We start from the raw sequence: 24434 nt of genomic DNA on the forward strand, positions 1-24434 counted from the left end.
TAGTTACAATCACATAAAGTGTCACAGTAAAATTGTTAAACACAACAGTAGACAAAGACAGGACAACCTTTCTGCTCCTTGCTTGTTACACACACACACACACACACACACACACACACACACACACACACACACACACACACACACACACACACACACACACACACACACACACACACACACACACACACACACACACACACACACACACACACACACACACACACACACACACACACACACACACACACACACACACACACACTTCACAGTAATCAATCATTGTTGCCTGCCACGAAAGCCCTGGTGTTCTCTGAGTCCCAGTACTGCTCTTACCAACCACAGGCCTGCGTCTCACTGCTGCCGTGGGATTTATTTGTCTCAGCTGAGCTGGCATTTACAGAGCTGTTTATGGTCCTCTAGGTACTCTAAGGTGGTGTTTCCCCATCTTACACACCTGTCTGTGAGGATGACTCAGTTAGGGCAGGCACAATTACTGTATAACTGTGTAACCGACAGGTATGGTTGAAGACCGTCATGAAAATAAAATAACAGTCATAACCGTAAAAAAAAATATGACATACAGTACTAGGCAAAAGTTTAGACAAACCTACTCATTCAAGGGTTTTTAATTAATTTTTACTATTTTCAACATTGAAAACTTCAAAACTATGAAATCATGGAATCATGTATTAACCAAAAGAGTGGTGAACAAATCAAAATATATTTTATATTTGAGATTCTTCAAATAGCCACCCTTTGCTATGACAGCTTTGCACATTGTTGGCATTCTCTCAACCAGCTTCACCTGGAATGTTTTTCCAACAGTCTTGAAGAGGTTCCCACATATGCTGAGCACTTGTTGGCTGCTTTTCCTTCACTCTGCGGTTCGACTCATCCCAAACCATCTCAATTTGGTTGAGGTCAGGGGATTGTTGAGGCCAGGTAATCTGATGCAGCACTCCATCACTCTCCTTCTTTTTAAAATAGCCCATACACAGCCTGGAAGTGTGTTGGGTCATTGTCCTGTTGAAAAACAAATGATAGTCCCACTAAGCCCAATCCAGCTGGGATGGTGTATCGCTGCAGAATGATGTGGTAGACATGCTGGTTAAATGTGCCTTGAATTCGAAATAAATTACTGACAGTGTCACCAGCAAAGTACCCTCACACCATAACACCACCTCCTCCATGCTTTACGTTGGAAAATACACATGTGGAAATCATCTGTTCACCCACACCACGTCTCACAAAGACACAGCCGTTGGATCCAAGAATCTCCAATTTGGACTCCAGACCAAAGGACAAATTTCCACTGGTATAATGTCCATTGCTCGTGTTTCTTGGCCCAAGCAAGTCTCTTCTGTCACATATGCTCCCTCTCCGGTGCTCTAGGTCATCATGCTACCGCGCCTCAGCTGGATTGACACGTTCCTGCACCTTAGCAGAGGTGACCGGTCCGCTCCTGATCCCTGAGATCGTTATCCTGGTCGGCGTCCTGCGGCTGGAACCGCACGTTGGGGAGGGGGTACTGTCACGTGTGCTCCCTCTCCGGCCTCTAGATCACCAGGCTGCTCGTTAGGGCACACACCTGTCACCAGCATTACACTCAACTGGACTCCCATCACCTTCCCTTTATATTTCACTCCCTTTGGTTTCTTCCTCAGTCGTCATTGTTCCTGTTTCATGTCTGTGCGCTGTTTGTGTTTCTTTTTTTCTTTTCTTTTATGTATTCACTCCCTGAACTTGCTTCCCGACTCTCAGCGTACGTTGTTACATCTTCTTCTTTTTGGTATCCTTTAGTAGTGGTTTCTTTGCAGCAATTTGACCATGAAGGCCTGATTCACAGTTGATTTTGAGATTTGTCTGTTACTTGAACTCTGAAGCATTTGGGCTACAATTTCTAAGGCTGGTAACCCTAATGAACTTTTCCTCTGCAGCAGAGGTAACTCTGGGTCTTCCATTCCTGTAGCGGTCCTCATGAGAGACAGTTTCATCATAGCACTTGATGGTTTTTTGCAACTGCACTTGTTCTTGAAATTTCCCATATTGACTGACCTTCATGTCTTAAAGTAATGATGGACTGTCATTTCTCTTTCCTTATTTGAGCTGTTCTTGCCATAATATGGACTTGGTATTTTACCAAATAGGGACATCTTCTGTATACGACCCCTACCTTGTCACAACACAACCGATTGGCTCAAACGCATTAAAAAGGAAAGAACTTCCACAAATGAACTTTTAACAAGGCACAACTGTTAATTGAAATGCATTCCAGGTGACTACCTCATGAAGCTAGTTGAGAGAACGCCAAGAGTGTGAAAAGCTGTCATCAAGGCAAAGGGTGGCTATTTGCAGAATATATTTTGATTTGTTCAACATTATTTTTTGGTTACTACATGATTCCATATGTGTTATTTCATAGTTTTGATGTCTTCATTATTATTCTACAATGTAAAAATAAAGAAAAACCCTTGAATGAGTAGTTGTTCTAAAACTTTTAACTGGTGGTGTATGTATGTATGTATATACTGTGTGTGTGTGTGTGTGTGTGTGTGTGTGTGTGTGTGTGTGTGTGTGTGTGTGTGTGTGTGTGTGTGTGTGTGTGTGTGTGTGTGTGCGTGTGCGTGTGTGTGTGTATATATATTTTGTGTGTGTGTGGAACGAACAGCTGACTGAAGAAGGGACGGCCGGGCATTCGTTTGGTTGAGTCCGTTTCTGAGGTAACATGGACTCTTAACAACGCGATGAAACTTTTTGCTCCTTGTTGAAACAAACAAGGTGTAATAGCAAATGAGTCTTTGGTTGCCTAGACAATGCCCCCCTCCCTGCAGCCGCACACATAGAAATAGAATGAATAGAACAGGCTTGGAACCTCTAACCCTGGCAATGTGACTGGTAAACTCGTGGGTGAACTCACAGTGGATGCCTGCTGTTGTGATGCAAATCATTTCCATGGTAGTGTATAATGTTCGTTCCAATGATGTCAAAGGGGAATGATGTTGCTCATACAATGGGAATGTATTTTTTGTAATGTCAGTTGAGTTGAATCAACAAATCACACCACATACTGACACATCCTGCTTTGCTCCCTGCAGTGGCCGTCAGTCCACCCATTTAGCCAGTGGTGCTCAACTCCAGTCTTCGAGTACCCTCAACAGTACACATTTTTATCGTAGACCGGACAAACACACCTGAACTGGACCCTTCACAATGACAGAAGGCGTGTGTATTGTTATTGTATTGGCTAGATATTGCTGCATTGTTGGAGCTAGAAACATAAGCATTTCGCTGCACCTGCGATAACGTCTGCAAACTATGTACACCACCAATAAACTTGACCGTCATGACCTTCACAGCCCTAGCCTCAGTACACATGCACTCTAGTACCACACACAGACTCACAAACACACACATACGTACTGTACGCACATATACATGCACACACACACACACACATGCATTCATGCTACACACACATCACAATTGCTGCTACCAGACTCGTATTTACTTTTGCTAATACTGCACAATTTAAACACTTGCCCCCCCCCATCCCCCGTTCCCTGATACATGTGTACATATTGGACAATAACTTGTGCCTTCCTGTATTATACTTGTGCAAAAATGTTTATTCTATTCTACTGAGCCATTTACTTTATGTTCGTGTTCTTATCTTTTATTATTTATTTTAGTTTGCGTTGTCGAGAAGGAAGCTGCAAGTAAGCTTTTGGTTGGACGGTGTATACCATGTGTATCTTGCACATACGAGGAATAAAACTTGAACACACACACCCACGAACAGGGGCTGGAGCTTCGTGCAGGGGCTGGAAGTGGATAAGGATAGCATGCAGATTTCACGTCTGTGTGAATTGCTTCCAGGGCCTCTACCCAACATCTCCCCCAGCATGTCTACAACATTCTCCCAGCCAATCTGGACTGCCCATGTTCACCAGATGGTCAACACTTTCCCCCATATCCTTGAGTTAGGCCACAAATTGTTCGAATACGGTCTTTCAGGGTGGGAAAAACCAGTCCAATCTTACATGTCAGTTGTACATTATAGGCATTCCCTCTTGGGAGTAGGAGCTCCAGTGTCTCCAGCTCGGAAGCTTCCCAGTTCTAGTGTCTGTGTCATTGTCTGAGCCCTTCACAGCGTGTTTACATGGTGCTTTCTCCTCATGGGGAGCATTAATGTGCAGACCACGTCCCCCCTCTCGTACCCCCTCCTCCACACACCTGCACCAGCTAAATGGATTTGTGAGCTAGGCCTCCTCTCCTCTGTCTATCCCAGGTGACCCTGTCATTTTTGGCTGGGACGACTCTCCTTTCCTGTCCCCCTGATGTCACGCCCGTCCTTTATACGCCGCAGCTTAATTAATATGCTTAAAGGCTTTGAAGAAGAACACTACTCTTTCCTTGGCATGGAGTGTGGTTTAAGGTGTGCATTTGGTGTGACGTTGTTGTTGTGGTTTTGTAAGATGTAAGGTTTGACAGTGTTGTTGGCTGTAGGTGCAAAGACAAGCAATTTGAATTATTCTCTTCATAACTAGCAAAGATTATATGTAACCTGTCTTCTTCCCTTGACATGGGTGTCATTGTTTGTTGCGGAAGATGCGCAGTGTATTTCTATAGGAGCTATGTTTTTGCTGTACTGAAGGTCAAAGATAAGCAATTTGCATTATCCTCTTCAAACTTGCCAACTGGATATGTATCGTGTCTCCTCCCCTTGACCTGTGACCTTGTCCATGTGTCCTGTAGCGGCGCTGATCCGAGGCAACAGGAACAACTGCACCCAGTTCTCCAACAACCTGGACTGGCTGGTCAGCAAGCTGGAGAGACTGGAGTCTTCCTCAGGTACCATGATACCGCCATGACACGTGTTTAAATGATAACACGATACCACCATGACACGTGTTTAAATGATAACATGATACCACCATGACACGTGTTTAAATGATAACATGACACGTGTTTAAATGATAACATGATACCACCATGACACGTGTTTAAATGATAACATGACACGTGTTTAAATGATAACATGATACCACCATGACACGTGTTTAAATGATAACATGATACCACCATGACACGTGTTTAAATGATAACACGATACCACCATGACACGTGTTTAAATGATAACATGATACCACCATGACACGTGTTTAAATGATAACATGATACCACCATGACACGTGTTTAAATGATAACACAATACCACCATGACACGTGTTTGAGGACCACAATGGAAATAAGCCTCCGGGCTTTATTGTGTTTTTATCCCTGCTAATCTTTTATGTATGGAAAGTCTCCGGGCTGGAGCAGTCTACTTCTTTTTTCATTATCGATTCAATCAATCAATAAAGCTAAAGCTTTGTGTGACCTTGTCCTACCTGCATGCTGTCTGCACATGGTTTCAAAGGTGATGTGGAGTTGGATTGCACTGTTGTAAACCCCAGACCTGGTGTTTAGAGTCCTGGATGGCTTTAGTAATGCCTGGCCATGTATCGTCATACCCTCCTCTTGTGCTCAGGAGCATGCGTTTGCGAAATGACCTTTTGTGTCTTGTTCCCTTGTCCTCGGTGGCCGTTAATTGATGATTTGCCACGGCAGGCATACTGGAGGTTCTCCACTGCATTCTAATTGAGAGCCCGGAGGCTCTAAATATCATCCAGAGAGGACACATCAAGTCCATCATCTCCCTGCTCTACAAACATGGACGCAACCACAAGGTGAGCTGGAACCGGAGGAGGAGCTGTATCAAATATATCAGCATGATCAAGTGAATATACTGGAACTACATAGTTTTTGTTTTGATACTATTTATCCATCACAAGAGCTTGACCACAGTTTCTTATAAAGCACAGTAATTCACAGATGAGCCTGCATTTTATTTGTACACCCAGTGCTGACAGGGCTGCAGAGAGTTGATGAGTCCTTGTTGGAGCTGGGCAGTTGACTGTAATGTGTATAGGCATTGTGTATCAATATGTTTACATTGAAATAAGCACTCCAGCCGGGCTGCCCTCTCCTTTGTCATAAATCACAGTGGTTGTATCATTTGGCTGTAGCCGCTCATAAAGCCTCTGATAATAAAGCTCAGGTCTTGGCCTGGCTCCCTTGGCTGCCGTCCTTTGCCCATTTAATTCTTCTGCTTTGTAAAGCCAGGATGGGCCCACATGCATCAAAATGATATTACTGGATGTGGTTTCTGCTGATTAGCATCTCTCAGTAATTATGACTGGCTGCATTAAAGAGCGGCTGGACTCACCGATTCCGCATTTTTTTCTATTGCTGATTAAGAAAAAATGAGATTTGAGTCTTGGGGGTGTGGTTTGATGTGGGTGTGTTATGTTTTGCTTTATTGTACCCTGGAAGTTATTGTTGTTTGTCCCTCTTGAGGCACAGTAGCAACAGCATAGACAGTACCACTTCCTCAAAATTGTCATAAAAATTGTCAAAATTGTCATGAATTGATTCTGATTTTTGGAATATTGACAAGTGGTAGTTGGGATACAAGTGCACACAGCCTCAATTCTCATTTGGCCCAAAACATTGGCATACTTGAGTGATCACTATCAAGATCACCGCAGCTCTTTGTCTGTGCATGACAATTCTCTCTAGGTGTTACAAATCCGTGTTTCTGGGCAAGTGGTCATAATTGTAGTTCAAGTAGGTCGTGATGACCTCAGTTACACAAATCTTGCAAAACTCAGTTTTGGAATGTACTAACTTTATGACCAAAATGATCCTACTTAATTTTGACACTAAAATACATGTTTCTAAATAATACCATGCCACATACTGTGGAAAACTTTCTAACAGACAAGTTGTTATTTAATAGCTAAAGGTAATGCTCTCCCTCTAATAGTAACATGGAAAATGACTAAGGATGAGTTGGTCCTGTACTGGCTCTGTCTGTCTCTCTGCCTCTGTCTTTCTCCCGTCTCTGTCACTCTCTCTCTCTCTCTCTGTCTTTCTCTCTATCTGTCTTTCTCTCTCTCTGCCCCCCTCTCTCTCTCTCTCTGCCCCCCCCCCTCTCTCTCTCTCTCTCTCTCTGCCTGCAGATTTTGGATGTGCTCTGTTCCCTGTGTGTGTGTAATGGGGTGGCAGTACGAGCCAATCAGAACCTCATCTGCGATCACCTGCTCCCCAAAAGAGATCTGCTTCTCCAGACCCGATTGGTCAATGACGTTCAAAGGTAAAAAGCCATCCAATCCCAGCCCAGTATAATTAGATTAAGGCGCTACTGGTTGTAAAGTGCGAGTTATATACTATATATATATATATATTAGTGTTGGATATCCTTTTTATTGCTGTGTTTGTTTGATTGGATTGTGTAAGGTGAAGGTGCATTTAACAACATCGAACACAGTTACCGGTACGTGATTAAACCCTAATCCGTGTCTCTAATCTTTGGCAGCATGAGGCCCAACATTTACCTGGGAATGAGTGAGGGCTCGGCCCAGTATAAGAAGTGGTACTACGAGCTGATGATTGATCAGGTGGACCACTTCTTGACCAGTGACCCCTCTCACCTGCGTGTGGGCTGGGCCACCGACAAGGGTTACGCCCCTTACCCAGGTGGAGGGGAGGGTTGGGGGGGCAACGGGGTGGGGGACGACCTCTACTCTTACGGCTTCGACGGACTTCATCTCTGGTCAGGTCAGTTTTTTTCCATCTGAATCTCAAGCACATTAAGTCACCTGCTTCATAAATTATGAGAAGTCACCCAGATTGTGTCTAGACAGTGTGTGTCCTGCAGGGCAAATATCTCTGCCCACTGTGTGTGTGTGCTTTCGTGTGCAAAAGTGAGTGCGTGTCTTGCAGGTCATATTTCTGTGCTGAGACTGTGGTTTATTGCAGGTCGTATCTCCCGGGCGGTGGCTTCTAATAACCAACACATCCTGACCTCTGAGGATGTGGTGAGCTGTTGTCTGGACCTGGGAGCCCCCAGCATCTCCTTCAGGATCAATGGACAGCCCGTACAGGGCATGTTCGAGAACTTCAACATCGATGGACTCTTCTTCCCTGTTGTCAGCTTTTCCGCTGGGGTCAAGTATGTGTTTTCTCTTACACACACACCTGCCGTTTATATGAATGAACACGTATACACACATACAGGGCCCTCTCCTCAAATCGCTTTCTATTCTCCCTCTAGTTTGCACAAAACTCCATCTAATCCATTCCTCTATAGTCTCCTCTAAATATGAATCCTTAAGGGCTCGGCATACATCTTACGCACTTGTGTTGCCACGGCAACTTCAAATGATGTGACTGACATGTCTGAAAAATGAAATTTCAAGCTCCAGGAAGCATTCCAGGATTTTATGACCGACCCTGTTTTCTACAGCAAAATGGCATTTTACTATTCTGGACCACTGTCCGAGACATGACGCTTGACAGCTCAAAATATTTCAGTTCACATCAAATTTCATAATGACCTGCAAGCTACCCTGTATCTCAATTACCACAATAACATTTGCAGAAGCATTATACAAAATTATACAGCATTATACAAAATTAACAGGAACTCATAATTATAGGAATTCTGTCAGCGTTATTCGGCATTTTGTCTGTCTGTATGATGCAGGCCACATCATATATTGTAAACGAACCCTGTGGGGTTTGAACATTTCCTGTCCTCTGTGCAGCGGGGCATGCTACGCAATGGCACACACTTGTTAATAATTGATTTGTGCACTTGGAGTGAATGCGTCATCATCACTACTACAGCTGCTATTTCGGTTACGGCCCAGGAGAGCTTCTGAGTGGTGGGCTGAAATGTTGCATCATTCTCAAAGTGGGGTTAGTCATAGTCACTTTCTGCTCTGCCGGGCTCAGCTGGAGCTTGTTTAGAGTTGACCTGGGGCTTGGTTAAAGCTAGGTTGAGGCTGGGGCTGGGGTTCAGTTGGAGCTGGGCTGGGGCTCGGTTAGAGCTGTTCTGGGGCTCGGTTAGAGCTGGTCTGGGACTCGATTAGAGCTTGTCTGGGCCTTGGCAAGAGCTGGGATGGGCCTCGGCTAGAGCTGAGTTGGGCCTGGGGTTTGGTTAGAGCTGGGCTGGGCCTCGGTTAGAGCTGGGGTTTGGTTAGAGCTGGGCTGGGCCTCGGGTTAGAGCTGGGCTGGGCCTCGGTTAGAGCTGGGCAGGGACTGGGGTTTGGTTAGTGCTGGGCTGGGCTTTGGTTAGAGCTGGTCTGGGGCTGGGGCTTGGTTAGAGCAGGTCTGGGGCTGGGGCTTGGTTGGGGCTGGGTTGGGGCTTGGTTAGAGCTGGTATGAGGGTTGGTTAGAGTTGGTATGAGGGTTGGTTAGAGCTGGTATGAGGGTTGGTTAGAGCTGGTATGAGGTTTGGTTAGAGTTGGTATGAGGGTTGATTAGAGCTGGTATGAGGGTTGGTTAGAGCTGGTCTGGAGGTTGGTTAGAGCTGGTGAAGGGCTAGGGTTTGGTCTCAGTGGCACTCAGTGGCTCTATGTTCTGCTCTAACTAACCCCTTCACCACTATCAACCTGTCACCCACATACTGAACACACTGATTGATAAGTCCCTCTCTCTCTAGGGTGCGTTTCCTGATGGGCGGTCGTCATGGCGACTTCAAGTTCCTGCCTCCGTCGGGCTATGCTCCGTGTTACGAGGCCCTGCTCCCCAAGGAGAAGATGAAGGTGGAGCCAGTGAAGGAGTACAAACGGGACATGGAGGGGGTCCGAGACCTGCTGGGGACCACGCAGTTCATTTCTCAGGCCTCCTTCATACCCACCCCTGTGGAGACCAGCCAGGTAAAAGGCGTATGGCTTTCAGCTCAGAACGCCTCACATGAACTGCAACATGGCTCACCTTAAACACAGTAACAGTGTTTATCCTGCATGTTTTAAAGGGGCTTGTACAGTAATACCTAAAGTGTAAGTGTTTCCAAATATCCACAATGTATGATTGATGACATAGGCCTGCTGTACTGTCTGCAAACAGATGCTGTTTATCTACGACACTGATTCTCTGTCTCTCAGATCGTCATGCTGCCATATCTGGAGAAGGTCCGGGACAGACTGGCTGAGAATATCCACGAGCTGTGGGCCAGGAACAAGATAGAACTGGGCTGGTCTTATGGGAAGGTAGGAGACCTCTTTAACACTGATGGAGGGAATAGATTCACAGAGCACTGGCAAACTATTTTGGGCAGTCCATGTCATTGACATACAGTGCCTCCAGAGAGTATTCAGACCCGTTAACTTTTTCCACATTTTGTTACATTACAGCCTTATTCTAAAATCGATGAAGTAAAAAAAATCCTTAGTATTCAGACCCTTTGCCATGAGACTCGAAATTGAGCTCAGGTGCATCCTGTTTCCATTGATCATCCTTGAGATGTTTCTACAACTTGATTGGAGTTCATCTGTGGTAAATTCAATTGATTGGACATGATTTGGAAAGGCACACACCGGTCTATATAAGGTCCCACAGTTGACAGTGCATGTCAGAGCAAAAACCAAGCCATGAGGTCGAAGGAATTGTCCGTTGATGCCAGAGACAGCATTGTGACAAGGCACAGATCTGCGAAGGGTACCAAAAAATGTCTGCAGCATTGAAGGTCCCCAAGAACACAGTGGCCTCCATCATTCTCAAATAGAAGAAGTTTGGAACCAACATGACTCTTCCTACAGAAGCCACTCCTCAGTAATAGTCACTTGACAGCCTGCTTGGAGTTTGCCAAAATGCACCTCAAGGACTCAGACCATCAGAAACAAGATTTTCTGGTCTGATGAAACCAAGATTGAACGCTTTGGCCTGAATGCCAAGCGTCACATCTGGAGGAAACCTGGCACCATCCCTACTTTGAAGCATGGTGGTGGCAGCATCATGCTGTGGGGATGTTTTTCAGTGGCAGGGATTGGGAGACTAGTCAGGATCGAGGCAAAGATGAACTGAGAAAAGTACAGAGATATCCTTGATGAAAACCTGCTCCAGAGCACTCAGGACCTCAGACTGAGGCGAAGGTTCACCTTCCAACAGGACAATGACTCTAAGCGCACAGCCAAGACAAGACAGGAGTGGCTTCGGGACAAGTCTCTGAATGTCCTTGAGGGGCCCAGCCAGAGCCCGGACTTGAAGCCGATCGAACATCTCTGGAGTGACCTGAAAATAGCTGTGCAGCAAACCTCCCCATCCAACCTGACAGCGCTTGAGAGGATCTGCAGAGAAGAATGGGGAGATACTCCCCAAATACAGGTGTGCCAAGCTTGTAGCTTCATACCCAAGAAGACTCGAGGCTGTAATCACTGCCAAAGGTGCTTCAACAAAGTACCGAGTAAAGGGTCTGAATACAGATGTAAATGTCATATTTTAGTTTTATATATTAAAAAAAAAAATAGCAATAATTTCTAAATGAAATGTTTTTGCTTTGTCATTCTGGGTTTTTGTGTGTAGATTGATGAGGTAAAAAGAACAATTCAATTAGAATAAGGCCGTAACAAAATGTGAAAAATGCCAAAGGGTCTGAATACTTTCCGAAGGCACTGTACTTAGGAAAGACACAATACATTACCTCTAAATGGATCATCAACCAATATAAACATAAATAAACTATCAACATAAGTAAATCTCAGCTTGCAAATGTTTGTTTGTGTTAGGCCAATTGTATTGATAATTATTTGTGTGAAATGCATTAACCCTGATCTAATCTTGTAAATTCTACCAATGTTAAAGCACCAAAACAAGCCTGTACACCATTTTGCTTTCTCTTTTATAATTTGCGGTTCAAACCCAACAGAGGGTAAGTGAAGAATACTCCCGTATTTCTCCTTTTGTGCTCATCATGCCATTCATTCTAGAGACTCCATTTTTGTTTGTTTGTAGGCGAGAGACTCATCTTTTCTGTGTCCTAAATCAGTCATGAATTACAATGCAATTGTTTTAGTCAAAGGCACAGAAGGACATTTTGTCCATTCTGTTGCAGCAATTAAACAGGAAATAGGCCTCAGTGACATGTTTAGACTATAGACATTAAGATAATATAGTTAGGTGTGTGTTTACACATGTCATATTTCACACTTATATCAAACAAGTTCATGTGTGAATTGGGAAATTAATTTGTTGCATATCCCATTCCCCCTGAGACACTCTCAGAGAGTGGGCTCATAGCCAGTGATCTGCCATTATTGACAGCGACCCTGGTAAAATTATGGTTAAATGCCTTGCTCAAAGGCACATCTTTCACCTAATCGGCTCAGAGATTTGAATCAATGACCTTTCAGCTGCTAGCCCAACACTCCTAACCCCTAGGCCCAACATTGTAATTCAGTTCAGAGACCTTTAGTGGTCACTTTAATGATTGGAAAGACTGACTATTCTTGATTGGAAAGACTATTTTTCTCTCTCTCTCTGTTAGTTGAATTCCAGATTATTCAACTGGATGCGAATTCATTAAGCCCTACTGTTACAAAGACTGAATGACTCTTTCTTTGTTTCATGTTAGTACATTGACAAAATGACCTGTTGTGCCCCACTGCCCTTAAAGGTGCAGACAATCAATACCAGAAACAATATGCAACACAGCTCTTATATCTATTTTTACATAAGTGATGGATGTGTGTAGAGTAGACCACCGTAGCCCACCCTACTGAATGATTCTCTAATTCCTGCAGTCCTCCTTCCACTCTATCCCACTTCTAAACACAACTGTGACAGTGTGATTTGTCCACCCACTGGACCTCCAGCCATTCCATCAGTTCCCACATCTTAGTAGAGACTTTGATTGATGGTGAGGAGATCTATTACGCCGGGGTCAAACTCTCTTCTTCATTTAAACAGAATTCTGCACCCCTGACATAGCAGTTTGGCTTTTATCTGTTTTTTACGAGACCTCGTTAGCTTAGGCCGGGTGACATTGTCCTGGCAGTGCATGGGGCAAGCTACACCAGGGAGACAATATACTAAATCTGGGCTGAACAGAACACATACCTGGACAGCGCTGTTATTCTATTCCACTCTCCAGAGAGCACAGCTTCAGTGCTGATTTTAAAGAGGTCTGAGTTTTAGTTGCTGTGGTTGCTATGGGGTACAGAGGTAGGGTTTCTATATCACCTGCCTGACACACTTCACTATCGGAGGCTAGTATGGTTATAGAAAACCTGTAATAGTTTTATCAGCATGGACTATTGACGGTATAAAAATAATCTCAAACAAGCTGTGTGACATTCATACGAAGGTTAGTAAGGACTGTAGTAGGACTGTAGTAGGCTGTCTGGACTGTAGTAGGCTGTCTGGACTGTAGTAGGCTATCTGGACTGTAGTAGGCTGTCTGGACTGTAGTAGGCTGTCTGGACTGTAGTAGGCTGTCTGGACTGTAGTAGGCTGTCTGGACTGTAGTAGGCTGTCTGGACTGTAGTAGGCTGTCTAGACTGTAGTAGGCTGTCTGGACTGTAGTAGGCTGTCTGGACTGTAGTAGGCTGTCTGGACTGTAGTAGGCTGTCTAGACTGTAGTAGGCTGTCTGGACTGTAGTAGGCTGTAGGAAAAGTCTGTTAGGTAAAATAATTCCTGGGGAGTTCTTGTGCTATTCACAAAAGAAATGCCTGGGGTTCATGTAGCACACAAATAGCCACATATCTGTACAACAACACCACTTCATGTTTTCTTGGTCAACATGGATGTAATCCTGCTTGGGCTGGAAAGAGCAGCAAGAGGGATTATTAGAGATAAAACACAGCAGTCAAGAATATAATTCTATATCTCACTTGGCTTGGTATTCAGGACTCACACCTCTCTATCTTCCAAGAAAACATGCTCCTCCTCTACATTCATAACATATCCACTAGACTAGACCGTAGTATCACTCCAGTATACCAGTAGCCCTCTGTAAGTAGACAACATCCCCACACTCTTAGAAAAAAGGGTTCCAAAAGTTTTTTGGGGTTGTCCCCATAGGATAACCCTTTATGGTTCTAGATAGAACCCTTTTGGGATTCATGTAGAACTCTCTGGAAAGGGTTCTACATGGAACCCAAAAGGGCTCTACCTGGAACTAAAAGTGTTCTAAGTCTTATGGGGACATCTGAAGAACACTTTTAGATTCTAGATAGCACCCTTTTCCCCCCCTAAGAGAGTACTCCCCTGTGGATTGGCAAAAACCTTCATTGTGATATGAATTATACTCACCTTTTGGAATATTTCTTTCCCCTTTCCTCAAGTCAGTTGTAATATGTACAAATACTTGTACATGAACAATCCTCATGTGTTTCACAGATAAGGGACGATAATAAGCGGCAGCACCCCTGCCTGGTGGATTTTCCCAGACTGCCCGAAACGGAAAAGAATTACAACCTGCAGATGTCAACGGAAACCTTGAAGTATGTCCTGCATTATAAGTAACTATGTTAGTTTCAGTAATGAAGAGCGAGAAATAGAAAGACAAGGAGAGATCCCGCTGGGCACACCACGTCATGTTTGGTTGAGATGTTGATCAATGAGATTTCAACCTTTTTCTTCAACCACTCAAAAAGGACAGCCAGACGTTTGTTGAATTCCCAATGTGTTATCACTATGCTTTCACCCATCTAAAAGCAATGGAATGGCCATGTCTGATTGTTTGTTCAGTTGTCATCTAAATGTCACAATGTCTTTCAAACGTTTAAAAGCACAACAAAGTTTAAATGGCAATAGAATGTCAGATATGTTTTATTTATACAACAGATGAATGTGTATCACTGTGCTTCATCTAATAGCACAGCACATGACCTGAATTGCAGTTGAGATTACATTAAAAGTACATGCAAGTGATCAGATTCTGCACAGATTAAAAGATCTCCACAGACCTGCAACCTTTGCATGCTATGTTGAACATGCAAAATGACTATGATTGCATAAGAAGACATTCATAGTTAGAGCAACCTCAAAATGTGACTATGGATGTGTTACTCATTTTAAGGTTGAATTGTACTGTTACATTAGTTATTAATATAGCCTTAACCTTTGGCTATATACTGATTTACAAAAGTAATATTGAATTGTGTTTGGTTGACAATGCAACCAAAAATCAACATTTGAAGGAGATTTATGTTTTGTGCCACTGACTTAGTCTGGCCTTCATTCTAGTTTGTCTACAAATGTATAATTCATATGTTGAATTCACGTCTTCATTCATTTTGGGGCGGGCAGGTAGCCTAGTGGTTAGAGCGTTGGGCCAGTAACTGAAAGGTTGCTAGATCGAATCCCTGAGCTGACAAGGTAAGAATCTGTCGCTCTGCCCCTGAACAAGGCAGTTAACCCACTGGTCCTAGGCCATCATTGTAAGTAAGAATTTGTTCTTAACTGACTTGCCTAGTTAAATAAAAACAACCTAGGATCAAATCAACATTTATTTAAATTGCATTTAAAGTTTGATTTGATTTAACCATATTCTTTAACTTCGATATTTGGTTGAAATGGAGAAGGGAATAAAACATATTAATTATTAACATGAAGATCACATTTGAAATCAACCAAAGCTTGAAACCCTAGGCCTTTATGCATTGTCTGGTTTGAATTGAAACAATAGCTACTTTGCAAATGCTATATAGGCCTAAATAGCACATTGGTAATAGTCAGTGATAAATATCAAAGCTAGGCTTGGTTAAAATGCTGGATAGGAGACCAAAGGGCTAGTTGTAGATATATTAACTCTCCAGTAGGAGGACTGAAGGTGTGGGTGAACCAGGGGCCTGTTAGGTAGTAGACTGAAGGTGTGGGTGAACCAGGGGCCTGTTAGGTAGTAGACTGAAGGTGTGGGTGAACCAGGGGTCAGTTAGGTAGTAGACTGAAGGTGTGGGTGAACCAGGGGTCAGTTAGGTAGTAGACTGAAGGTGTGGGTGAACCAGGGGTCAGTTAGGTAGTAGACTGAAGGTGTGGGTGAACCAGGGGTCAGTTAGGTAGAGACTGGTGTGGGTGAACCAGGGGTCAGTTAGGTAGTAGACTGAAGGTGTGGGTGAACCAGGGGTCAGTTAGGTAGTAGACTGAAGGTGTGGGTGAACCAGGGGTCAGTTAGGTAGTAGACTGAAGGTGTTCTCGTGCTGGACTCTCAGCACCTGAAACACCCCCAGTGTTCCTGACATCACCCACCTGTCACTGTAGGACATCTGCTAATGATCCACACTGACAGCCCACACCCAGGCACTGAGAAACACAAAATAAAGTTTCATGAGACAGAGAAGTGTGTGTGTGTGTGTGTGATTAGAGAGAGAGAAAGTCTGGTTTGTTTAACGTTCATCTACAGTGACGCTGACACAACAGAGACAGACAGCCTGGGCCCCTAAAGAGCAGCCCTGCTATTCTGCCATCACACCACATCTCTCATTTGTCCTCTTACAATGACAAAGCAATGAGATTTTACTGATACAAGTGTGAATAACTCTTTCTTAACAAGTCCTTAAGGTGATTATATGGTTCCATAATGGACCGGGACATGCACAATTAAACAATACAATGCTCTCTGTGTATGCTCATGCTGGTTCATGTGCCACTCTGCTTGTAGGAGTGCAAAAACCTACCAAACCTAGTATCATAACATTATGCCTGCTGATTATGGTATTTAGTTAGTGTGCAGGCAATGTGAGTCACCCTCTTAGAGAGCTCATCTTGTGTAGACAACAGGTCTTATCCCCAGGATGGAGATTGTTAATCTGTCTCTTCACAGGACTCTGCTGGCATTAGGATGCCATGTTGTCCAGGTCAACGCCAACGCTGAAGAGGACCTGAAGAAGATCAAACTCCCAAAGAAGTAAGAGTCTACTAGACGTTTGAATACACAGATCAGCAAGAACCTAATACATGATTTACCAACTTTTCGAGATTCCTATGTTCGGGATATGCTAGCGCAATGTATGACAAATCATGACAAATACTGTTTTTTCTAGGAAGTTAGACATTATAATGTCTCGTCTTGTTTTAAGCTACATGATGTCGAATGGTTACAAGCCCACGCCACTGGAGCTGTCTGATGTGAAGCTGACCCCAGGCCAGGAACTTCTGGTGGATAAACTGGCGGAGAACGCCCACAACGTGTGGGCCAAGGACAGGGTTAAACAGGGATGGACCTATGGCATTCTGCAGGTAAAGCACACAGTCTTCTGTGTTATGTCTGTGAAAGCACTGCAGGTTTTGACCACAGCTCACATACAGTAAACACACGGAAGGCTTTATAACTTTGGACAAAAGAAGGACACTCTCTCTATGTAAGAGCAGCAAGCTCAAAAGCAATACTGCTAAATGTAACACTACCTCCTGCAGAGGGATGAATGACACCAAAAGGATACACAGAATAATAGTATAGCGCCGGAGTAATAATGTCAAACGCCCAATGAACTACTCAATGAACCTTATAGATTGGCAGCCCAGTCGTGACAAACACTGGCCTATAGCGGGTCCATGGAGCTGGCTAAGTATCAGCACGATGATGAGTGGTGTGCGTGGGATTCTGACTGTGCCCATCTGTGCTCAATGCAGGATCTGAAGAGCAAGCGGAACCCTCGCCTGGTGCCATATTCTTTATTAGACGAGCGCACTAAGAAGTCCAACAGGGACAGCCTCCGTGAGGCCATCCGCACTCTCATTGGATACGGATACAATATCGAACCTCCAGATCAGGAGGGCGGTAAGTTATCTTTACCACACGAAGCCATGTTGACATACACAGAACCTTACAACACTTCCTGTGTTGATACTGTGGCCGTCTTCCCACCCAGCAGGCCATGTGGTGGACAGACTGAGCATAGACAAGATCCGTTTCTTCCGTGTGGAGAGGACGTACGCGGTGATGACGGGGAAGTGGTACTTTGAGTTTGACGTGGTGACAGGGGGAGACATGCGTGTGGGCTGGGCCAGACCTGGATGTAGGCCTGATGTAGAGCTGGGCACTGATGAGCTGGCCTTTGTCTTCGACGGATACAAGGTGAGCCCTCAACTCTATTCTTCATGCTTATAGAGCGTTATAATCAAGGCACAAGGCGAGACCCAGATGCAGATACAGGAGGCAGGTGGTTGGAGTCTTACGATGTTTAATCATCCAAAGGGGTAGGCGAGAGAGTGGACAGGCAAAAAGGTCCCAACCAGAGTCCAGGAGGTACAGAGTGGACAGGCAAAAAGGTCCCAACCAGAGTCCAGGAGGTACAGAGTGGACAGGCAAAAAGGTCCCAACCAGAGTCCAGGAGGTACAGAGTGGACAGACAAAAAGGTCCCAACCAGAGTCCAGGAGGTACAGAGTGGACAGGCAAAAAGGTCCCAACCAGAGTCCAGGAGGTACAGAGTGGACAGGCAAAAAGGTCCCAACCAGAGTCCAGGAGGTACAGAGTGGACAGGCAAAAAGGTCCCAACCAGAGTCCAGGAGGTACAGAGTGGACAGGCAAAAAGGTCCCAACCAGAGTCCAGGAGGTACAGAGTGGCTGTTCAAAACCAGGAGGACTAGAAAAAGGAGAATAGCAAAAGGAGTACGGGAAAAACCACGCTGGTTGACTTGACTAAACATACAAGACGGACTGGCACAGATAGACAGGAAACACAAGGATAAATACACTGGGGGGGGGGAATAACGAGGACAGGTGAAACAGATCAGAGCAGGACAGTTATGTCTTTGGAAAAGAGACACTTTATCATAGTTGATGATGGCATAGCTAGCCTGGAGAGTATGATTTGTGTTTATCATAATAAATCACATTTTGAATAAGGACGGAGTCAGATTGTAGAGCGTTAATTGTGTGTGTATATTCAGGGTCAACGCCTGAACATGGGCAGTCGTTTCTTTGGGCGGTGTTGGCACGCGGGGGACGTGGTGGGCTGTATGATCAACATGGAGGACAAGTCTATGATCTTCACCCTCAACGGAGAGATCCTCATCACCAACAAGGGCTCTGAGCTCTGCTTCGCCGACTTCGAGACGGAGGACGGTGAGTGTGTGAGACTGAAGACGGTGAGTGTATGTGAAGGACCTCTCTAAGCTCTGCCCCTTCTCTTATGTCTCTGTGCCGTCAAATCACTGACAGACATGCTGCAAAATAAGTGAAAATAAGTGCCTCACCGTCATGAATTGAACTTCATATAATCTGACACTCGTAAATGGCTTTTATTAAAAGCTGGATTGATTTCCCCCTCCCCCTGATGTGTGTGATCTTAGAATGAGAAGGGTGATGATGACAGTTGTTCTCTCTCTCTCTCTCTCTCTCTCTCTCTCTCTCTCTCTCTCTCTCTCTCTCTCTCTCTCTCTCTCTCTCTCTCTCTCTCTCTCTCTCTCTCTCTCTCTCTCTCTCTCTCTCTCTCTCTCTCTCTCTCTCTCTCTCTCTCTCTCTCTCTCTCTCTCTCTCTCTCTCTCTCTCTCTCCCTCTCTCTCTCTCTCTCTCTCTCTCTCATTGACTCTCTCTTTCTCTCGCTCTCTCTGTTCCCCAGGTTTTATCCCAGTGTGTAGTCTGGGCCTGTCCCAGGTGGGTCGTATGAACCTGGGGAAGGACGCCAGTACCTTTAAGTACTACACCATGTGTGGTCTCCAGGAGGGCTTCGAACCCTTTGCCGTCAACATGAACCGTGAGGTCACCATGTGGTTCAGCAAACGCCTCCCCACCTTTGTCAATGTGCCAAAGAACCACAACCACATAATGGTAAGACCGAAAGTCAAAAGGTCAATGACAAAATTCGAAACGGTAATATACATGATATGCTGAGGTTCACAGAAGGTTTACCTTAAAGAACCAGTAAGATATCTCACTTCCAAGATGGAGAATGGCTGAATCAGTTGTCCAAATACATCTCCATCCCAGGTGACCAGAATAGATGGCACCATCGACAGCCCTCCCTGTCTGAAGGTGAGCCACAGGACGTTTGGGACCCAGAACAGTAATGGTGACATGGTGTACTGTCGACTGAGCATGCCCGTGGAGTTCCACTCCTTCTTCAAGACCAGCCCTGTCATGGACATGAACGGAGTGCATGAAGATCCCGAGTCCCTCAAACTGAAACACAGGTCAGGCCTCTGAACACACATTCACTGTTGTACAACACTAACATCTGTATATGACAGTATTGAGCTTAGTTTCTGTAAAAGCGCTTTATCTTCTAACTTACAGTATGTAAAGAAATGATTTAATGCTGATGTTTTCCTTGTAGACATCCATTGAAGTCTATGAGACACAGTCATGATGGAATAAGAGGAACAGATTACAGCAACATCAGCACGGTATGAAATGGATGATAAGCAGCTGATGATAGTGCAGGTGCCATGTCGTCAAGCTAACCTGCCACCATGTTGTCTTTCAGTACCACTACTCTGTCAGGGTGTTCGCTGGTCAGGATCCATCCTGTGTGTGGGTGGGCTGGGTCACCCCCGACTACCATTACTATAGCAACCACTTCAACCTCAGTAAGAACCGGACGGTGACAGTTACCCTGGGAGACCAGCGTGGGCGGGTCCATGAGAGGTAATCGTGTTGTTAAGGAAACTCTCATCCTCATGTCGGTATGAATAGTGATAAGCAACTAATCAGATACTCAGATACTATCTTCTTTTTCCTCTTCCTCCCTAACCATTCCTCAGTGTGAGGAGGAGTAACTGCTATATGGTGTGGGGTGGGGACGTCACAAGCTCAGGCCACTCGTCCAGTCGCAGTAATGTGGACCTAGAGATAGGCTGTCTCATTGACCTGGCCACTGGCCTGGTGACCTTCACTGGCAACGGCAAGGAGCTGGCCACCTCCTACCAGGTACAGTATAGCCAAATACACAATGTCTCTATTTAAGATGTCCACTGCACAGTCTACAATCACACTCTCTTCGGTCTCCTTCCTTCCTGCTGCTATCAGCCCTACAGTCTCTGCCCCATCTGTCAGTCTCTTATCAGAACAACACCATCTATTCTCTAAAAAAAGATTTGCCTGTCCTGATCTCTTCATTAGCGTGATAGTCACTCAGTCCCCCCTGCCTCGGGCTCAGCAGCAGGGTAGGGTCTGTCTGTCCTGCCTGCCAGATCTCAGCTCAGTGTCTGGCTGTCTGTGTATGTTCTCTCAAACCAGACAACAAAACCTCCCCTTTTAAAGGGCATGATCTTCTTAATTTCTCCCCTTGTAGAAACACGGCAAGCTTTTAAACTGTTCTGAGCCATCCTGCCAGCCTCTTCCCTAGTCTCTCTCACACACACACACACACACACACACACACACACACACACACACACACACACACACACACACACACACACACACACACACACACACACACACACACACACACACACACACACACACACACACACACACACACACACACACACACACACACACACACACACACACACACACACACACACACCGAGTCAGATAGCTCCAGAGCATCATGCACTCTCAATGCTACTCTTTATAGTCCCCCTCTATACTGTAACTGCAGTATGGCCTCAATATGCCTTTTCTGTCTGCAAACTTCTTTTATTAGTGCTGTGCTCTTTTTCTTGACCAGGTGGAACCAAACACAAAGCTGTTTCCTGCTGTGTTTGTGCGACCGACCAGCCCCAACCTCTTCCAGTTTGAGCTGTCCAAGATAAAGGTAGAGTAACTCGATTTTAATCCCTGACGTCCATTTTAAATCTATCCACCGTTTCTACTGATATATCATCCATTGCGTGAACGACAATGTGCTCTGTGTGACCTCTGACATCCACAGAATGCCATGCCCCTGTCAGCTGCCATCTTTAAGAGTGAGCATAAGAACCCAGTACCCCAGTGCCCTCCGAGGCTGGATGTCCAGACCATCAACTCAGTGCTGTGGAGTCGCATGCCCAACACCTTCCTGAAGGTGGAGACAGCCAGGGTCAGTGAGAGACATGGCTGGGTGGTGCAGTGTCGGGAGCCTCTGCAGATGCTGGCTGTGCACATACCTGAGGAGAACAGGTAGATGTGCACACATACACAGATTGCACCACACACCCTGGTTGAGGACATAAGCGCTCCTGTATACGTCCTCGCTCTGTTTAAACAGTATACTGACCTCCCCACCAGGTGTGTTGACATCATGGAGCTGTCTGAGCAGGAGGACCTGAGGAAGTTCCACTACCACACCCTGAAGCTGTACTGTGCCCTGTGTGCCCTGGGAAACACCCGCGTGGCACATGCCCTCTGCAGCCACCTGGACCAATCCCAGCTGCTCTACACCATCGACAACCAGTACTTGTCGGGCATGCTGCGCGAGGGCTTCTACAACATCCTGATCAGCATTCACCTGGAGACGGCCAAGGAGGCCCGCCTCATGATGAACAACGAGTTTATTATCCCCATCACTGCCGAGACGCGCAGCATCCGCCTGTTCTCCGATGCCTCCAAGCACCACTCTCCTCCCGGCGTGGGCCTCAGTACCTCTCTGAAGCCCCGGCTCAACTTCTACCCCCCCTGCTTCATCAGCACCAAAAGGGAGCAGCAACTGTACAGCCCCCAGATCCCCCTGGATGCCCTGAAGGAGAAGGCCATCACCATGCTGACTGAGGCCGTGCAGGGCGGTGGGCATCACATCAGGGACCCTGTAGGGGGCAGCGTGGAGTACCAGTTTGTGCCCATCCTGAGGCTGATTGGTACACTGCTCACCATGGGCGTGCTGGGAAGTCAGGATGTTCATAAGATCCTGCTCCTCATCGACCCCAACGTGTTTGTGGAGCATAGCGAGGATGCCATCGCCGTGGTGATGGAGGCCACAGAGAAGGAGGGGCTGACAGGCACCGAGGAGAAGGCGGTGGAGGCCGGGGAGGAGGAGGCGGCCAAAGACGCCAAGCTGCCACTGAAAGGTCTGCTGGAGAAGAGGCTGCCTGAGCCAGTGAAACGACAGGTACTGGTTCTGCTAGGCTTTCAATCACATGCTCCGCAAAAATCCACTGACATTTTATAGTCCACTTTAAAACCACTCAGCCATGTAATGTCTCTGTATCAATGCTTTCTCTTCTAATAAGTTCCCTGAAGATATGTGTCATTAGTGTCTGTATCTAAATCTCAGCTGATATTATATGTGGAAGCTGTGCTTGTCTGCTAGATGTGTGAGCTGCTGCACTACTTCTGTGACTGTGAGCTGAAGCATCGCATCGAGGCCATCGTGTCCTTCTCAGACAGCTTTGTCTCCAAGCTGCAGTATAACCAGAAGTTCAGGTACAACGAGCTGATGTTGGCCCTCAACATGTCTGCTGCCGTCACCGCCAAGAAGACCAAGGAGTTCCGCTCCCCTCCCCAAGAACAGGTACACACTGAAATAGACATAACCTAGGATGGCCTCCTGGTTAATGATGTAGGTTACGGGGTGTTTATTATCAGTGTGGCAAAGTCACCGGCAAGCAGTTTTAGTCACAGACTCTCGGCCGTGGCCTTAAATCTGTAATTGAGTTAGGCTTTTTGAAATGCTGCCCACTTCATGACAACTGGGGTGACTGCAGACATCTGCGTGTGTTAACCTTGTTACATTTGTATGAGATAGAAGAGTTTGCACATTAACACAGAACAGGCTGCTGCTGAGACTACTGTTCTAAGCTAGCAAGCACGCGCACACACACCGCAACAAAGGGCACATTGTACTCATAAACCTCAGCGGCACTCTTTCCAACGCTCCACTCTAAACTCTAGTGAGTAGTGTGTGAGCATTCAGTCATTTTTCCTCTTTCATGGTTAATATATTTATTTTCCTCAAATTCCCCTTGGTTTTGTATCAGTGGGTTCTTTCATTATGGAGAGAACCGCTCGGCTAGCCCGGAGTGACTGAGAGAGGCCTAGTGACTGTCTCTCTAACTGCTCCCCAAAGCTCTTTAATTTGAGTGTGTTCCTCCGCTGCCCAGCCTCAAGGCTGTGGGAATCCATCCCTGCCTGCTGTGCTGTTGCCTCTGCCCGGGGACGGGGCCACATCCAGGCTTTACACCCCCCCCTGCCAGACAGGAGGGAGGGATACCTCCCCATTTCCTCATCTACACAGCACGTCAGGGTCACTGCTCCCTGCTCACTTCAGCACCGTTCACAAACTTTAATGTCGTTTTACCTTCAGTCTCTATTACTGCATACAAGCGTGGTTTTTCTGAACTATATACGTATGTGTAAAATGCATACCATTGCATACTACAGTCATGTGACCTAAATGACAGTTTGTGTGTGTTTCAGATTAACATGCTGTTGAACTTCAGTACGGGGGAGGACTGCCCGTGTCCAGAGGACATTCAGGAGGAGCTCTATGCCTTCCACAACGAGCTCCGGCTGCACTGTGGTAAAGAACACCATCAGGAGGGTTTATGCCTCCAGTCTGGACCTGAATATTATGACCTGCCATCTGACTAGGAATAAAAAATGAATGACAGCATCACAGGGCCTGAGTGGGAAATGATACTGTAGAGATGAGCTGTGGGATTCATTGAAAACAAAACCGTCAACATGGCCAATGTTATTACTCACAACAAATTGGACACAGTGCTTGTCCAAATAGG

At 45.7% G+C, this 24434-nt stretch overlaps 1 protein-coding gene across 4 annotated transcripts in view; it reads left to right on the plus strand.

The window, feature by feature from the left end:
* LOC124046431 (ryanodine receptor 3-like) overlaps positions 1–24434 on the plus strand; it is a 179850-nt gene that overhangs the window by 96918 nt on the left and 58498 nt on the right. For 3 of the 4 annotated variants that reach the window (XM_046366785.1, XM_046366788.1, XM_046366787.1), the window contains exons 16-38: positions 4759–4854; positions 5614–5732; positions 7068–7201; positions 7424–7665; positions 7867–8059; positions 9554–9770; positions 9999–10103; positions 14231–14334; positions 16656–16739; positions 16912–17071; positions 17465–17612; positions 17704–17909; positions 18726–18900; positions 19397–19605; positions 19765–19967; positions 20111–20180; positions 20261–20421; positions 20538–20703; positions 21452–21538; positions 21656–21882; positions 21991–22807; positions 23009–23209; positions 24115–24217. In XM_046366785.1, coding sequence (XP_046222741.1) covers positions 4759–4854; positions 5614–5732; positions 7068–7201; positions 7424–7665; positions 7867–8059; positions 9554–9770; positions 9999–10103; positions 14231–14334; positions 16656–16739; positions 16912–17071; positions 17465–17612; positions 17704–17909; positions 18726–18900; positions 19397–19605; positions 19765–19967; positions 20111–20180; positions 20261–20421; positions 20538–20703; positions 21452–21538; positions 21656–21882; positions 21991–22807; positions 23009–23209; positions 24115–24217 — 4227 coding nt within the window. The remainder of the gene's footprint in view (positions 1–4758; positions 4855–5613; positions 5733–7067; positions 7202–7423; positions 7666–7866; positions 8060–9553; positions 9771–9998; positions 10104–14230; positions 14335–16655; positions 16740–16911; positions 17072–17464; positions 17613–17703; positions 17910–18725; positions 18901–19396; positions 19606–19764; positions 19968–20110; positions 20181–20260; positions 20422–20537; positions 20704–21451; positions 21539–21655; positions 21883–21990; positions 22808–23008; positions 23210–24114; positions 24218–24434) is intronic. The other variant, XM_046366786.1, reaches the window with a different exon arrangement.

The sequence above is a fragment of the Oncorhynchus gorbuscha genome, linkage group LG10, assembly GCF_021184085.1.
Source record: "Oncorhynchus gorbuscha isolate QuinsamMale2020 ecotype Even-year linkage group LG10, OgorEven_v1.0, whole genome shotgun sequence".
Lineage (NCBI taxonomy): Eukaryota > Metazoa > Chordata > Actinopteri > Salmoniformes > Salmonidae > Oncorhynchus > Oncorhynchus gorbuscha.